This window comes from Chiroxiphia lanceolata, chromosome 8 (assembly GCF_009829145.1).
Source record: "Chiroxiphia lanceolata isolate bChiLan1 chromosome 8, bChiLan1.pri, whole genome shotgun sequence".
NCBI classification, from domain to species: Eukaryota; Metazoa; Chordata; class Aves; order Passeriformes; family Pipridae; genus Chiroxiphia; species Chiroxiphia lanceolata.
The window spans coordinates 10224975-10243075 of record NC_045644.1 but is presented as its reverse complement, the minus strand read 5'-3'; the positions used below and the strand labels follow the sequence as shown (position 1 = coordinate 10243075).

At 38.9% G+C, this 18101-nt stretch overlaps 1 protein-coding gene across 3 annotated transcripts in view; it reads left to right on the top strand.

The window, feature by feature from the left end:
* SHOC2 (SHOC2 leucine rich repeat scaffold protein) overlaps nucleotides 1-18101 on the top strand; it is a 65261-nt gene that overhangs the window by 9893 nt on the left and 37267 nt on the right. For all 3 annotated transcript variants that reach the window (XM_032694655.1, XM_032694656.1, XM_032694657.1), the window contains exon 2: nucleotides 16059-16993. In XM_032694655.1, the coding sequence (XP_032550546.1) occupies nucleotides 16291-16993 (703 nt within the window). In that variant the 5' untranslated portion in view covers nucleotides 16059-16290. The remainder of the gene's footprint in view (nucleotides 1-16058; nucleotides 16994-18101) is intronic.

Here is an 18101-nt window from a genome sequence, read left to right as displayed (position 1 = left end):
TAAACTGATCAGTTGTATGCCACGGTAATCTAAAAGTATGCTTTAGAGCTGCTTCTACTGATTTTCTCATTGTTTTGTACTTTTACAGTGTAATGTTTGGTCCCTCTTCATCTTTGAAGATGCATAATTAACAGTGAAAATACATTACATTCAGTTCCAACAAAAAGAAATGGTCCAGAATAAATTTATGTAATTTTGGCTGTAAATGTCTTATTTTATGACAGAAAAACAAGTTAATGCAAGGCAAATGGGTGTATAGAGCCTGAAAACTACTCATTGCTACTGCTTGTGTGTTCCCTTATCCTGAGGTAACATGAGGTATCCTGCCTCTGTTCATCTTAATGCACACATTCAGGTATGTGCATGCCTGAACTTTTTCCAAGTGACTAGTGTGCTTGCACCATTCAATTACTCTGTTAGCAGGTCTGTCTAGAGGTATCAAGTTTTGAAATACAAGTAGGGGGAGAGAGCATGGAAGGTTTGTATGTGAGTGCTACTTTCAATATGCTGTTTCTGAATAGAAATTGATAATGATTTGAACTTTCTCATGCACTTTCTCAGTGATGAAGTAGTGGCTTGTATGTCATGTGAAAAGCAAAGGATGATGCGCTACAGAGAGTTCTGCTTGGGTTGTGTGTGGCTATAAAAGCTCATGGAATTTTAAGTTGTCTGTTTAAGTGCAGAATGTAAAATGACTGCTCAGACCCTTTAAATCCCTTTCAAGAGTAAGCTTTCTTTCCTCTCTAAGAAACTTTCTCAAGCAGTGGAGGGTGAGATGGGCAACAGCCCTGGATATCTTAGTTATGGTTTTATGTAAATTCAGTGTTGTATGACCTGGTTTATAAACTACATGAGAGACTAAGGAACTAGTTATCAAGTCTTCTTTTGTGGGGTTCTTTTCTGAGGGGTCTTCCACATGTACTGCAGGTGTGTGTATATATTCATGCAGTACAAATGTGCTGCTCCTCAGTTACCAAAAGTGAATGGGCAGAACTTGATTAATAGAATAGAATTAATTATTCTGTAAGTGTTACTTTTTGCCCAGTTTTTGGCCACTTTTCAGGTAGCTACTCCAAAATAAGGTTTTCATTGATCCATTGTACAGATGACAATTCCAAAACCCCAACGCCTAGGATTCGTTTGGAGTCTCATTTTCCTTGCTGCCAAAACTCTAATTACCAGCTTGCAAGTGCTGTAAGTTCTCCTATCAGACTGGTTGTGTGGTCTGTTTTCTTAATCTGATCTGATCATGGGCACTTTACATTTGAGACTACTGTTTGATTTTGATTATTATTATTAACATGCAGCTTTTAGCACTGCCTAGTGCTAGCAGTCTAGTGTAAATAAAATGTCCCAGCTCGAAAAGCAGTGATAAGTGAAAGCTTAAACATGTGATCACAGAGCAGACTAATTACCCAGTGCAAAGAAGCTGGTTCTTTTAAGTCAAGCTTTTCATTTGCCTTTAAGGATCACTTTCAGTATGAGGTGTTCTGATATGCTGACACCATTGTAATTTTACCATTTTATATGTATCTATATCTATATCTACATCTATATATCTATATCTGAAGGAGGTGGGGAGAATTTGCACTATTTGTGAAGTTCACCAAACTCACTTGTGGATCACTCCCAGCTTTATTTTGGTACTTCTGATGACAGGTAGTGGTTCTTGAAGAAGTAATGTGGCTTTTATGCAAGTCTTATGATATTTGAAACAATATCTAGAAATAATAAATAACAAATTGAGAGCTCCTGATGATAATACAGGTAAGGAAGAAATTTTAACAGGAACAGATGGTAGATTTGCTGTGTTAGCTCTTTTTATTTGGTATTCAGTCTTTTGTATCTCTGTTAGCAGCTTCATATATTGTGTGTGCAAGCATGGCTGTTATATTGGAGCATGCAGGGCAGCAGAGCTTGGTAGCAGTCCACAGGTCAGAACTGCCTCGCAGGGCAATGATTTGCTTCCTTTTTCTGAAGGACAGGTGGAAGGTCTATTTGGGCAAGAAAGACTTTGGGCACTGAACTTTTTCTTAGATAACACTTTGTAGCCCCATCTAGACATACCAATATCATGACCAAAGCATGGAGGGGATAGACAATTTTCCAGCAGATTCCTACAGTTTTGGTGTGTTTGTAAATATAAGAGAGGAAGTGGACCCATAAAAGCATCCCTTGAAGATATCACATTCTACTGGGGAGCACAAATCAAAATAATAATTCATTGATAGATGCTAAAAGTAGGAAAGAGATGGTGCTCTGTGTGATCATGATGAATGCAGCCTGCAGTGATGAGCCTGACTGTTGGCAGGGATCATCTGGCCTGGATTTAGTGGTAATGTTCTTTGCTCTGTAAAATAAGCTAGAGGTGGGTTGTGAGGGAAGTGAGCAGTGAAGTAGTATCATCTGCACAGATCTGACATGAGGAATTTGGGAGTTAGAGGACAGCACACAGTGTGTCAAACAAAAGAGGCTGTGGTTAAAACCTCTTTTTATCAGTTGTGTTTCCAACTGGTAGTCCTCACAACCACAGATCAAATTTAGACTTAGCAAACAAGAATCATTTAAAATTAAAATTTCCTTTTTTGCGTCATGTCTGAATTTGATCCCCATGGGATGGTGATTTAATATAAAGTGATTTTATGTGTATATTCATTAAAAAAAAATTAAAAATGTACGTTTATAGCATTGAAGTATACTTGAATACTAAGCCAGTACTGACAATAGTCAGACCAGTTATGTCACTCTCTGTCCACGTAACAATTACAGAAGCTTTTGGTTTGGTAGAAATTTGTGCAATACAAACAAGTGATGTTCAGCTCTTCAGACTGCAGCTTCTTCTCCACCTTCTGTTTGAAGAATTGCTGTCAGACAATGTAAGAAGGGGAGGAAGGAGGAATTGTGGGGGAGAGAAGCTGCCCCCGTTTGCACAACCTTATGTCCAAGGAGCTGGAGGCTGGTAGGGAGGAGGAGGTTTCATCAGACACATGCTTATCCTTTAGCCCTGCACAGGAATAAAAGACTTGATGTAATTGGTCTGTTTCTTGCCTTGCAGCAAAGGGAAGGGATGGAGTAAGGCTTGGGACAGGGTGGAGGAATACAGCACTGGCATGTTGTGCCTTGTTGGGAAGGTGGCATTGGCCGTGCCCTGTTGCAGGGGTCACACCAGTTCAGGTCCTGCTCCACGTATCTTTCCTGCCTAGTTCTGTTGTCCTGCCTGTCTGTCTGCTACTGCTCTTTGGTTCTTATTCCTATACATTGTCATACTTACAGTTCCTTGCAGCCTGTACCCAGTACTCCTGTCCCGCTTCAGGTAAGTGCTGGTGGTTGTCATCTCTCTTTTACCAGTACTTGTGTTTGTTCTCTTTTTCTGATCCTTATGTTTTCCTTGGAATGACATTCCTGTGCTTTTTCTTCCCTTCCCACTATTTTGAGAATGTTTGAGTAAAAAAGGAACAAATCAGTAGCAAGTATTTCTTAAAAGTAGTTAATCGACTTCCTTGGTAAACTGATTTTTATTTATTTATTTTTAGAGGTTCAGGTACTTCTACAGTGTTTCAGTTTCTTTTTTTTCCTTCTGTTCAGAAGCTCTTTTCTCACGTCCTCAGATATTTTCCTTGTATCTTCATACTGTTCATATATAAATACAGTACCCTCATTTTGAACATACTGTTCTGGAGCATATTGTCATACTAAAATTTGTTCAGTCCTTCTAGTTGATTTGTGAGGCTGTGTACTTTTTTTCTGAGTGCTTGGTTTGAAAAGGGCAAACTCTCTTTTAATCTGGATTACTTCAACCTGTACTACTCCTGAAAGGAGCTGAGACCAGTCCTCACCTCTGCAGTTCAGAGAGGAGCAGATGTGGGCAATCCTAATGCTGTGAATCACCTGTTCTCAGCTTGCACAGACCAGTGCAATCCTCTGGTCCATTTAATTAATATGAACAGATCTTGCAAGGCACAAGTATCTGGAGACCAGCAGGTCTGGTGAGACACTGTGTTGTCCCTGAGCTGGTGTAAAGGTTGCATTTTTAAATGTTCACAAACAGATCAGATGATTCCTTGCTGAATTACTTAGACATTTGTAAATGACATGTGGTTTTTTCCCTAAAGCAAAGGGCAATAAGGTGCAAAAATGTAATTCAGTATAAATAGGCATACAGTACAATTTTGATTTTAATTTTCTGAGGACAGTGATATGAACTTTCACACAGTTCTAAGCTGGCCTGCTTTTTCATAATTTTTTTCAGATTTCCATTATCTTATTAATTTTTTTTGAAAGTGATAAGATAAAAGGCTTATTGTTACATCATATTTGTACAGTGTTGTTTAGTTCAGATTATGTGTGTAGATTTTTTTTGTCACCTTTTTCAGATTAACATTGCTGCTACTTTCTACTTTTATAATACACAAGCCTTTCAAGCGTGCTAAAGAGTATATCACCGAGTTGATTTTTGACAACCAGAAATCATGTTTTTCACTGTTTGTAGGAAAAATGTCATTGGAGACCTTTTGTTTTTTTAGAAAAAAATGATGCCTCATCTGAACAGATTTTGAAGAATCTGCTTGGAAGGGATCATAGTGGTTTTCTTTTTTTTTTCTTTTGAAGAAAAACATCTTGTTCCTGTGAAGAGACCCAATTTATCATGCATTTTTCAGAACTGTTAGTATATGTGAAATAATCTTTTAATTAGGCTTGTAGTTATGAACAGAATTGTCTTTATTGCTGCTTGTAGTCTTTTGGGTGTCAGGCTGGGGCTTGAGGTATTCTGTGCATCAGGCTCTTTGATAGGGCTGAGCATGAGGAGTGTTCATGGCAGATCTGGACATTCCACGGTTCTTCCTGGGAAGGTAAACAGAGCTTGCTTTCTCTTCCTTGTTTGTTTCAGTTTTATCTTCCATCCTGGGAAAGAAATTTCTGGGATCATCTTGGGAATCTGTAAGAATGTGGATGAACTTGCAATAAATTCAAATGCTGTAAATTTTGGTTTTTTTGTAATGCTAATGCATTCAATGTTAAATGGGGGGAAAAACATGTAAAAACCTAAATAAAAATACTCTAAATTAAGTTTGCAATATAAAGCAATGAAAATTACACAGGTGTGAATGAGGTGGCTTCTAGTGCTTTAGGTGACCATGCTTGTCAGAATGTGTTTAACACATCTCCAATCATTACATGCTTTTGCTGTTTCTAAGACCCCTTCTCCATGCGGTGTGTAGGAGCAGGAGTGGTGCTTGTTGACTGATTACTTTCTCAGTATTTTTATATCTGGGATAGTCTCTTATATAGAGTTTCTTATCAGCTGCTTCTTGCCCACCATCCCCTCCAGTCCTTGTTCTAGCTCCTGCCTGTTTCTCAGCTTGCCTATGCTCCAGGCAGGAGCTTTTCTCCTCTGCCTGGCTGCTGTGATCCAGTGGAAGGTGGGCAGGACAGTAGGAGGGTGTCTCAGCTGAAAGGAAAGGCCTGTTTGGCCACTCTGTATTTGACTTGCTCTGTGGGAATGTCTTGTATCAGAAGTTGTTGGCATGTAGGAGTTGAGGAGGTGAAGCAGGCTCGGGGTTTATGAAATTCTCAGCACTTTGTTGCCGGAGGAAATCCTTGCAGTTTTCTCATTAGAGTTTCAAAGTGGCCAGGAGTGAATACATGGTGAAATTCACTGTGGCACCAGACATTTTAACAGATTTGAAGTCCCTACTCTAAAATCAAAATGCTAGTTATGAAATTGGTGTTAGAATTACCTTCAACATGAACAAAGCAATGTCCTTTTACCAGCTGTCAGTCTTATAACCAGCTCAACCAAATAAATTATCTTACCTTTTCCCTTTATTCTTATGTCACCTCAAGGCCCCTCTCTCCAACCCCAAAACAACCTGAAAAATCTCAAGGGCTGGCAGGTGGATGCTGGTAAATGTCAACTTTGAGAAGTGAAGTCAGTAAAGATTCACGTGATTCAAGAAGCCTTTGCCACAGTCCACTGGCTGTATACAGCTGTGTACAGAATGCATCTGTTTGTTTAAATATTACACTCCTTTATGTCATTGGGTTTAATTCTGTTGTGCTCAATGGGGAAAAACAGTTGAAAGTTTTGAATGACACTTGGGGCAATTTTGTTCTTCGTCACCTCCTCAGAGTGTGTTAGGAGCCGACATTTCTATGGTGCCGTTAATTTGCAAACTTCCCCAAGGTATTTCTCAGTTGCTTTGGCTTCTCCAGCTGTGGTTCAGCATCGTTTCAAGCAGTGGTGCAGGACAGTGGTCTGTCCATTGGAATGTGGAAGCTATTCAACCATGTGCAGGAATGCAGGACAAGAGGGTAAGGACAGGGAGGGAATAATGCAAAATCCAGTTGAAACGCAGGGAGAATCTGGGTGGGCAGAATGCAATTAACCTGAGAAATGTAGGGGTTAAAAAGGAGGCTCTAGCTGGAGTGGACACACAAAGTACAGGAAAAACACCATTTCTCTTTGGCAGTTTGTAGTTCTTGCATCTGAATAAGAATGCTTGGAGGGCAGAAGTGGACTGTCATATAATGTTTAGGCAAATGATTGCTGCGAAAAACAGATGAGAGTATTTTAACTTATATCCAATTATCTGAAACACAGCAGTTTCTTTTACTGGTGCACTGTCTATTCTAACTTGGCCTGAATCGGTTTGCTTTCACCAGGTAAGATGCATTTATCTGGAAGGGTCATATTACAAAACTAAACAAAAAAACCTTACTGGAAAAATTATTGGTTAAGCAGTAATAGGGGAAGATGTGTAGATATTTTTGATTTTTCATTCTAAATATTATAAAATTGTTTTGGTTTCCTGTAATATTTAAATGTATAATGTAAACTTTTGGAAAAATATGCCTTATTAAAGAAAACAACTTTAGTTGATCATTTTGCAGTTCTCAAATAAATTTTATTTAATTTATTTGTAATGAAGCAAAAATGTACACTTAGATTGGAGCAAATTTGATGCTGACTGTGGTGGTTATCTATGAAGAATGCTGATCTGTTCAAGGAGGTATTCATTTTCTGAGAACAGGTCAGATGCAAAATATGTTAATGAATTTTAAAAAATGAGGAGATGTATAATTGGGAACTTGTGGGTAAATATGTATATTTTTGGACTTTGCCAGACACTTGTATATTTTCCAAACTCACAGTATTAGTTGGAAAATAAATGTTATTGCATATTTCCTTTTCTATACATTAGTTATATTTAAACTGGTTGTTCAATAAAACAAATATGTCCAAACTTTTCTCATCTTAGCTGAAGATCAAGAACTGCAAAAAATTTTAGCTAAAAAAACCCAGCCTGAACAGGGGTCAGATATTGTTCAGTGCCGAGCTGCCATAGTGTAGCTGTTGTGGCTTTCTCTGCTAGAACATAGAAAGTAAAGAGTCATCGCTCCTTTTCATCTTTAGAATTGCCTTAAAAGCATGTTTAAAGTTGATTTTTAGATAGGCTTTTTTCCTTGCATAGTATACCTCTGCAAAAGGATCTTGTGACCTACAGAGTCACTAATTATGGTCAGAAAATTCAAGGGACTGAAAATCATCCAACACTGAACTTTGTGAAATGGTCATAATTATTACATAAAAGCTGTTGAAGAAGAAGAACAAACTTACTGCATCAGATTCAGACACAAAGAAACAAGGAGAAATGCTACAATAAACAAGACTTTTGCTTTTTTGCTAGATAATTCTGTGTTTGCTGGTAGGAGCCAGGGTGGGGTGCCATGCTAGATAGTAATGGAGCAATGTTTTATTTAGCTGAGATGGAAGTTAGTGTGTGGTTTGTCCCAATTTCTGTAGGATCAATATAACTCAATTTGTTGATAATATAGATAATTAGTAGATGATATGTTACGCTGCTGTTGCTCTTTGTGTTTACTTTCTCTCCTGCCTATCATTCTTGTTTTGTCTCCTGTTTGGTAGGTTTTGTTTTGATAAGTTGTTTTTATTGCCCAGAGGAAATCGTGAATGAAAGAAAAATATTTGATGCTGGTTTGAAGTTTGTATCATCACCTTTGGTGGGACCAGTGCCATTTTGTGTCAAATTTATACCACAGCTGTGTATGGCAGGCTGCTTCCTTTGTTAATAGGAACTGTTGAGGGACCTGAATGGTTGCGCCTGGATGCTGTGTAGCGGTAATAGTGAAGTTTTGCTGTAGTGGAAAGTAAGTTTTTGCTACAGCAGGGTGATCTTTATTCAAAGGAGAGTGTTGGGTGGGTTGGGAGCACTTGCTGTCGTGGAAGGTTGTATGGCACGATAGATACAGAATTTATATAGTCACAAAAATGAGAACTGGGTTTTACTGGATGAATATGTCCACTTAGAGTAACTTTTCTTGAGGCATATTAGAACCTGCGCTAAACCCGTGAAATTTGTTTCATCCAGCAAGTTACAATTTTCAAATTTCATGTATTATGCAGGATTACACAGCCTGCTGATACAGCGAGTTACCATGGAAACAGAGACATGCAACTCAGAAGGTACATGCTGGGGGGCCACACATGCAGAAAGTACCTTCTTACATATTAAAATAAGCTGCTGCATGGAGTTAGCAGAATTCTTTGTACTTGGTCTTGGAGTCTGTTTCTACAAAAACATGAAATGGTACTTTATAACTTGGCCAAAAACTAGTGGGGGTTTTTCCTGTAAAGGAGAAAGAGAAAATGCTTCATAAAAATAATGTTGGAGTGCACAGAGTGAATCACAGTCTGTGTATTTTTGTACTGGGTAGGTGAGTTCAAAGGCAGGGCACAAAAGATTATTTCTACCTCCTGAGAACTTCAAGGCGTAGGTGACTTTCTGTCTGCAAGCGTGGAGCCTTTTTGTCCTGATAGCTCTGGACTTTGGTACGTGACCTGGCACTTAGTGTAGAGAAGTACTTCCAGGGAGCAGCAAATCTGACGACCAGCGAGCGAAAAGATGGATTCCAAAGCTTTGAAAGCAGCAGTAACACCCATGTGCCTGCCTGTGTGCTGTGGAAAGGCATGGCTGTGTCAGAAGCTGGGATGGGATGTCCTGGCAGATATACCTGGTTCTGCAAGCACAAAATGATCAACCACCAAGCATCTCTTTCTTATTTACAGGAGCTTCAGGTTTAATTGCACATAGGTTTGTAATTAGGTGCCTACAGTTACAGATGTGTCTGCAGATTTAAGACACCACAAGTGAAGCATAGGGAAGCCTTTGGAAACGGTCTGGTTGTTTCCCCCTTTAGATTGACTTTTGTTCAGTTATTCCCTTGACCTCCAGGTTTTGCTTGAATGCGAGACTGTTCTGCAGCCATGGAAGCAGCAGGCAGTCAGGACATGGTCTTGACTGCAGTCCTTTGGCAGATGAAGATATCCTAAAGGGCTTAGTGGGCTGTCAGGGTCCAGGCTCCTCACTTACCCAGCTCCACAGGCTTGGGTTGTGTGTACAGGGAGGCAACAAGCTACTCCCTCAGTGTGAGGGGATTAGGGTGGAAAGTGGGGCCACAGCCAGGTGTACTGAAATCAGGCTACACTGGGAGTCTATTAGCTACTATCTGCTGGGCGTTTACTTGCAGGACTGAGATGAATTTAATGGTTAGCCTTCTCTATTGAACAAGCCAAACATTGCAGCTGGCAGGAAGAATCATTACAGTATTACGCTACTGCCATTGACCATCCTGTACTCCAAAATAATGGAGGTTCTTCCCAAAAAAGGTGTCTGCTGACATATTTTAGGAGCACTACTTTTGTTGAGGTAGATGAAGAGATGTTTTGGATCTATGATGGTTCCCGTGCTGTCTCCCTACTTCTGAATGAGGTTTTGTGTTCAGAGGAGCCATGTAACCGCCTGGTGACTGATTCAGCAGTTTGCTCCCAGCTGGTCTGTGGTGGCTGCAGTGGCAGAAGCTGAAATGCACTTATGCAGATGAAAACTCTGTAGGTCAGATGTTTGAAGCTAGCAAATTGTAGGAGAGAATGTGCTTTGTTTGCAAGTGACTCGTTGGCTTAAGCTGTTTGGGTTTCCAAATGAAAGTCGTGACTATGGTTTTGTTGTTTTTGGGTTTAGTTTTTTTTTTTTTTTTTTTTTTTTGCATATGTGGTATTGAGAATGGAAATTGAGAATTGTAGCCTCTTGGGCTAAGCTTTAAATTTCATCCACTGCTTATTGATGTGTTCATGTGTGTGGTGTAGTGGAATATAAAATGTTTTTGATATATCCCATGCTATTCTAAGTAAAGGGTAAGTACTTGTAAGAAGGTAGATTTTTTTTTTTCTGTTTGTTGTTTGTTCGTGAGCAGGTGTTGTTGCAATTACTAGATAGTGTTTGAACTCTGCCTTGTTGTTCAAAGCCACTTAGGGCTGACTAATCAGAATTTCCTAGATCAGAACTGCAATCTCGAAACATTTTCTTTTTTATTTTGTAGTGGAATCATTGTCTGCTTACTCTAGAGGGTCAAGTAAGTATGAGCTGATTCCATATTTCTTCGACATGTTTAATATTTGGAACGATCCTCTTCTGTTATTCAGGTTGAAAAGCCCTAGTTGTGGTGTGTGCCCTTTGAGTTAAGTTTAGTACAAACACAGAATAAAGAGAAAAATCATTCCTATTCCATGATATAATGCAGGCCTGTAGGTTTCCTGCTACATTGCAGAAGTAAAATTCTGTTTCATTTGAGTGTAGTCTATTAGGCTTGAGTGAAAATGATGCCTTATATATCACATGCTCAGAATATTAGAAAGGTTGATGATTTCAAGTGCCTGGTTTGTTTACTGAAACACCAAATGGGAACCAATAAGAGTTTAGGTGGAGCTGTAAAGTGACCTTGTTGTAAGATGATGTGCCATGATGATTTTCCTTTGGCAGAAAAGCCTACTGTTGGTTAGCCTCATCACTTAGAGGGAAATATTTCAACTGTGGGAAGATATTTTATTTCAATTAATGATTTCTTCTTCAACCACCTCTGTGAACTCAGAGGAAACTTTCGTATACTTTCAAGTCACAAGACACTTTAACACATCCTCAGAGCACTGAGGGACTGCTGAGAGTACCTCATGTGGCAATGGACTTCGTATGAAGTCTAAATTAAATATATAGTTGAAGGAAAGTCTTTACCAAGCTATGAGGTAATATTGGCAGTTGATTACTTTATTGGAGCTGGGGTAATGAATTTGTTCTGCAGTAGTGTGTAGGAGAGAGTTAGGTCTTTTACAACATTTTTTGAATAGCAATTGGGTGAAATCCTTTATCTCAAGCCTCATATTGTGTTAGATAGTGACCAGGAAACATCAGCATTTATATTGCCAAATTGCAGTGATTAGTTTAGTATTCCTAGAAATTGCAGATGTGATTGTTCCTACATTACCTCAGTTTTAATAAAGCATTTATTGTATAAATGTTGTAGGTTGTATTGCTGAGAATAACTGAAATCTCTTTTCAATTACTTGTACATATTAAAAGAAATCATTAAAATATAGAGGATTAGTGCATTACTCTTATCTAGGCAGTATGGAAGGTGATACGGTTTAGACTGAAGTTGTTTCTGTTTCTGAAAGTTCATCAGTTACAGTTGACCCAAAAAAATAAATACATCTGGTTTATGTTCACTTGACATGAGGAGTGAATCAAAACTCTGATGTTGGTTATTTATAGCTATTTACAAATATTTTACTTTAAAAAAAACATTCGGAATAGAGAAGAGATTGTTTTCCTTAAGTTCTCTAAAAGTTTTATTTTCCCTCATATACTGTGCCAAGCAAGAGTCTTATTACATTTTCCAAGTTCTCCAAGACAATAATAGTTAAATGTTTTTATGTCAATTAATATTGACAGGAAGTCAGTTTGAACAGCATTGGAAAATGGAAGTAGTTGGCAGAACTGACTAATTTCACTGAATTTCCTTTTGCTAAAAATATCTCTAAAAGAAGCTCTCCTTTTGACATACAATGAATGTTTGTTTGACTGTAGTTTAGAATTGATGATGACTCTTGTCCTTTAACCTAAAGGGCTTGAAAAATATGAATAACCTTTTGAAACATTTAGCTTCCTCTGTAGTCTATGTAATTATACTCATGGCCACTGAAAGTTTACATACGTTCTTGAATTGATGTATGTGAGTAACCCCATGAGCTTGAATGATCTGCAATAGAAAGAGAAGTTCTGTGCACCAGCTTATGTGAAGTTGGGCACTTCATTTATATACATGTTGGTAGGATTGAGGTAACAGGGTTAGGCCTGCTACCTGAGAGCAGCATACAGCATCAAATATGTATTCTCATTTATATTGCATGCAGCTATGTTAAAAATACTTTTATAGATAGGTTTCAATGGCAAGTATTAAAAGTTATAAAATCCTAGAAATAAGATGAATTTCATATAGTTGTTTAGGTTCTGTGCTGCCTCTGTTATGATACAAGAACACCATACTGTTATTACAGGACAGTCTAGAACAGTTGTTTCAGAGATTTGGGCAATTTTGGGGGTAAGTCAGTGTCATTTGACAGGAAGACTTCTTGCTTTGACATCTTTCGCTGTGGGAGCTGATGACTGAGGGGCTTGTAGGAAGAGAAGGGGCTGTGTCGTGGATTGCAGTTCTGCCCTGGCTCTTGTACTCTTTGGGACTTTTTCCACCTGAACTAAAACAAAGAGGGGAAGAAGGGTTGCAGGGATGTCAAGCGTAATGAATCACCACAGCATAAATGTTACCTTGTGGCAGAGGAATTTACTGCTTCATGGAGAAACTGGGTGAAATGTGGCTGGTACCTGCTTTATGGTGGGATCTTCTGCTGTTGGGAATCTCGTCCCTGGGGAGTGACCCGAAGAAAAGGCAGAGAGATACCAGTGTTTTAGGGCTGTCAGGGACTACAGATATGAGGCTGTTCCAGTTGAGGTGTTTTCTTTGATATAATTCCCCTGCTGTTGTGTTTCGTCTGGTAAAGGTTTCATCATAAGCTTATTTTTTTTCTTGTAAGTGCTAGTTGTAGTCAATCTAGGTATTAGATAATGGCTTTCTTTGGAAAGAAAGAGGCTAAAGCAGATCTTATGACAAGTGGCTGAGGGAGCTGGGTGTGTTTAGCCTGGAGAAAAGAAGGCTCAGTGGAGACCTTATCACTCTCTACAACTACCTGAAAAGAGGGTGTAGTGAGGTGGGGGTCAGGCTCTTGTCCCAGGTAAGAAGTGACAGGATGAGAGGAAACAGCCTCAAGTTACACCAGGGGAGATTTAGATTCGATATTAGGAGAAAGGGTGATCAGATGTTGGAACAGGCTGTCTGGGTGGTGGAATCTCCATGCCTGGAAGTGTTCAAAAGGCATATGGCTCCTGGGGATGTGGTCAGCACAGTTATCCTCGTTTGACGGTTGGACCCAATGATCTCTGAGGTCTTTTCCAACCTTAACAATTCTATGATTTTAAATCTTCTCTAACTATTTTAAAATACATGTTGCAGTCTCAGGCAGAAATTAAAATCTTCAGTAAAGAGATAAAGATGCCATAGTTGCAGTACATTTAACTGTTAGATTTTTTTGTCACTCTGAACAGGGAGTGTATTTTGAAGGCCTGCTGCACTGTAAGCTGGGCTCTGGTTTCTGTGTGTTAGAAAACTATGTGTGCCTGTGGCTTGCCTACAAGTTGACTGCCTCCTGCTAAGTGTGGGGTGATGTTGAAGTCTCTGGTCATAACCCTTTGTATTGCTCTGGATTTTCTTTTATGTTTCAGATATTGCTTTTTAGTGACCTTTCAGTTTTTATTCTTTTGTATAGCCAAAGGTTTTTGTTCCTTACCAAAAAACGAAATATTAATCTGGCATGTTGAAACAGGGAGTGCCCCTTCCCCTATTTTTTTAGGTACGGTTAAAGTTATTGCTAACAAAGGCAGTGAAATGCTTGCAGATTATTTGGAACACTTGCACTACCGAGCTGCTTTCAGCAGTACTAATCTCCAGCCGTCTTTCCTTTCTGAGGCTCTTTCAAAACCTCCTTCAGCTGCTGTGCACATAAAAAATGAAACAAATCTCTTGGTGGGTCCTAACCTTGATTGAATTGAAAGCTCATGAGAGCAGCAGCCCTTTGAGTATTTTGCACTTTAAGGCTGATGTGGAGCTGTAGCTGTCTGGCACTGCTACATGGCTGAGTTTCTGTGTATTATAAGAATTTAGAAACCGTGTTAGTTCTGGATTCTTTGTGTTACCTTTCATACTGAAAACATGTTGTCAGGCATTTCAGGCTCCCACCCTTTAGTCAGCTGCGTTTTTGCATTTGGAGTCATTACATCTCCTATTACTGGAGTTTTACAAGCGTGTGGATTATACAGTGCTGAGAACAAGTTTTAAAATATAGTGTAGTGAGGTTAGTAATCTTGAGGATTGGTCAAGTTAATGGATGGTGTAAAAGCTGTGTGGAAATCTTAAGGATACAGTAAAGAACCAACTTATGCTGCTTTAGGAAATTCAACAGTGCAGAAAGTTTCCAAGTTAAAAACTACTTTTGCTTGCTGGTGCTAACACTTGGCCATAGTCCCTTACAACAAAGTGGTCCAGAACACAGTAACTGGAGGCAATGTTTGCTTGGTTTTTTTTTTTCTTAATATTATGGGGTTTGTAGCACACACTTTGTGATCCTGCAACAGTAATGAATCAGGACTGGAAGACACCTCCTGAGGCAGGTTCTCTTTCAAGCTTTATTACTAAACAGCTTGATTTGCAGCTGAGGAAAAGAGGCTTGTCCGTCTTACCATCCTTAATTAGATTTTCTTGACCTTTTCTTAAAAATGTGAATGAATATATATATATATATATATATATATATGGAGCAAAGCATGCACCTTGGTGTTCTCCGTGTATATAAGGTAAGCATACATAGTGAGACCCCAACTGAAAATAGTTACCTGAGCTTTGCTAAAAAATATTTGTACTTAAAGTACTTGATGATGGCTTAAGTATGCAAAATATTATTAAACTGATTTTGATTACAAGCTTTATGGACTTGTGCAGAAGCTGGAATGCCAGGACAGCGACACAGCTCCTGTAGAGGTTTTAAGGGTATTTTAAGGTAGCTCAGGTGTCTGGGGAAACAAAGTGCTCTTCTGAGATACAAATAAACTTTCTTCATCAGTCAATGCTGCTTAACAAGGCTAAAAGGTGGACTAACATGGAGACATGAAATTAGTGTTGCCATTGATTGACTGTTTATTTTCTTCCACAAAGAAACATTGAAAAACTTCTCCAGATTATTCAGAAACTTGAAGTTCTTGGCCATGTCATGTGTTTTGAATTGAAACATGAAACAGAGCTACTTCCCACGATGCATGATGATTTGTAAAAATGTAAATGGCGCTTTATAGGTTTCAGACTTCTGTTCACTTATTAGGCTGCATTATAGTCATTGAAGGGGGAAAGATTCAAAATACTGTCTAAAGAGATGATGTATCCTACTCTCAAGAGAAACTCCTTCATAGTTTGTCTTACCTTGAAGCCTAATACATTACTTTTTCTGGGCTTGCAGTTGGCTTTTTGGTAAGTTTATTTTAAAATTCCTTGGTTTTGAATCTTCAAAGCACATGAAGCTGGTGACAATGTTCTGCTCTACGTTAAAAGCAGAGACCTGTGGTTCGGAACCGTTAGAAGAGAGATCTTCAGGCAAAGTATTTGTGTTACCATAGTGTCTTAGGTTTCACTGTCGGTAGAATTGAGACTCTTTTGTGCTGAAAGGCAGGCACTTAAAATTGTAGCAGATCTTTATGGACTGATTGGGCATGGAGGGGAGAGAGAATATTCATGTTTGTGACCAGAGTGTTATGCTAGGAACTCAGATGTAGTAGTGAAGGCAGTATTATGTGTAAGAATTGTAATTTTTCTTTCCTCATATACACTAATTTAGTAGAGTTTTTCTACCACAGTGGGTCTTTTGAGCAATATGTGTAGTATATTTGGTTTAGCCCTGGGTTTTTCATTGACATTTGTTGAACAGAAGGACAAATCATTAACCTAAGTTTGTGAGCACATACTTTATGTAGAAACATTCAACATTTAGCTTAAAATTAAGTTCTATATTTACACTAACCTTGGCTTCTCTTCATTCTGTGTTCCAGAAGTACTAATACGGAGCATTTGACCTAATCTCTACAGCTGAATCTCCTGAAATCAGGATAAGGAAAGAGTGCCTTCAGAACCAATATGTAGCAAATGGGTACCACACCTTTGAAGCTCCTCCCTTGGTTCAACACTTGCATGTTTTAAGGATCCTTGTTGCCTCAGCAGTGAATTGTTCTTGTGGACTTCGGAAACAGATTTCATGTGGTGCTTGCTAAACGTTGAGTCACCATGAGTAGTAATCTAGGAAAAGAAAAGGACTGTAAAGAGAAGGATCCAAAAGTCCCATCATCAAAAGAAAGGGAGAAGGAGGCTAAAGCCTCTGGAGGATTTGGGAAAGAGAGCAAAGAAAAGGAGCCTAAGACCAAAGGGAAAGATGCCAAAGACGGAAAGAAGGACTCCAGTAGCACGCAGCCTGGGGTAGCTTTTTCAGTGGACAATACGATAAAAAGACCTAATCCAGCCACAGGTACTCGCAAAAAATCCAGCAATGCTGAGGTGATCAAGGAGCTAAATAAATGCCGGGAAGAGAATTCTATGCGCTTGGACTTGTCCAAGAGGTCTATACACATGCTTCCATCAGCTATCAAAGAGCTAACGCAGTTAACAGAACTTTATTTATACAGTAACAAACTGCAGTGCCTACCGGCAGAGGTGGGCTGTCTTGTGAACCTGGTGACACTGGCCCTGAGTGAGAACTCGCTGACCAGTTTGCCTGACTCTCTTGATAACTTGAAGAAGCTGCGCATGCTTGACCTGCGGCACAACAAACTGAGGGAGATCCCGGCGGTGGTGTACAGGCTGGGCTCTCTCGCCACCCTTTACCTACGCTTTAATCGTATAACTACTGTGGAAAAGGATATCAAAAACTTGTCAAAACTCACCATGCTTAGCATACGAGAGAACAAAATCAAGCAACTACCTGCTGAAATTGGTGAGTGATTATACTGATTGAAAGTTTAGACCTGTTCTTGTGTTCGCTTTGCAGTTCTGTTAAGTATACATAAACTACCGCTTTTCCAACTGCCCTTCGTTTAAAACTTCATAAAATTACACTCTTGATCATACAGTTCCATTATTAGCTTAACTGAGAGTAGTCAATACCTTGGAAATATATATTTTTTAAAACAACAAAGGTCATTTTCCTTCATCTGTCATCTTAAAAGCAGATGTATCTTGTTTTCATCTTTGCTTTGTGCTTTCAAGTGTTGTGTCTTTAGAGCCCAAATGGTTAAAAAAAAAAAAGAGTTGCAGGGGCATTTTTCATTTTAAGGTTTCTTTATAAATCATTTATGAAGTGTTTCAAGTTATAAACACATTATGGGCATGTTACAGAGGGGTGTGACCATGGTAATACAAGGTAGAATAGGCAGCTACACGCTGTTACCATGGGCAAGCTGTTGGGTGCTGTAACAGTTAATAATGGAGGTTAATGACTTGTGTAAGTCTCTACCTTTTATAAGTCATGAATATATTAATACATGGACTCTAGAGTGACCAAGTGTTGTATGCATGGCTGATGATTCTTATGACGCTTTAATGAATAGTATTTGTTTTTCCAAACATTGTTACAAAAGTTTGAAAGATGGTGAAATAGTACAAAAGTGGCTTATTAATTTAAATGGTTTATTACAAAAAATGTGCTGGACTAGCTGTATATCAAGAACTTCAAAGTTGTTCCTTTTATGACACTGTTCCCCAGCATTGTTTGAACAACATATGTGCCCCATAAAAGTGAGATTCTGTCATCAGTAGGTTTTTTAATGTGTATGACCAGTTTTTAAAATGCAAGCATAGCTCAGTCCTTTTGAGAGGAGGGGAAGGATAAACTTCATGCAGTTAAGAAACTACTTTTGACTTTCTTCAAATGTGGAAAAAACCTTGTAAAACACTGTGAGTAATAATTCCCATGCCCTGTTTCTAAAAGCTGATGTAGGACTTCTTCCTGTTGTCCAAGCCAGTGCGTGAGCATGTTGTTACTGAAGTTGGCCCCTGTGCTCACTAATTTTGCAAAGGTTGGGAAATGGTGGTGTTTGCGTCCC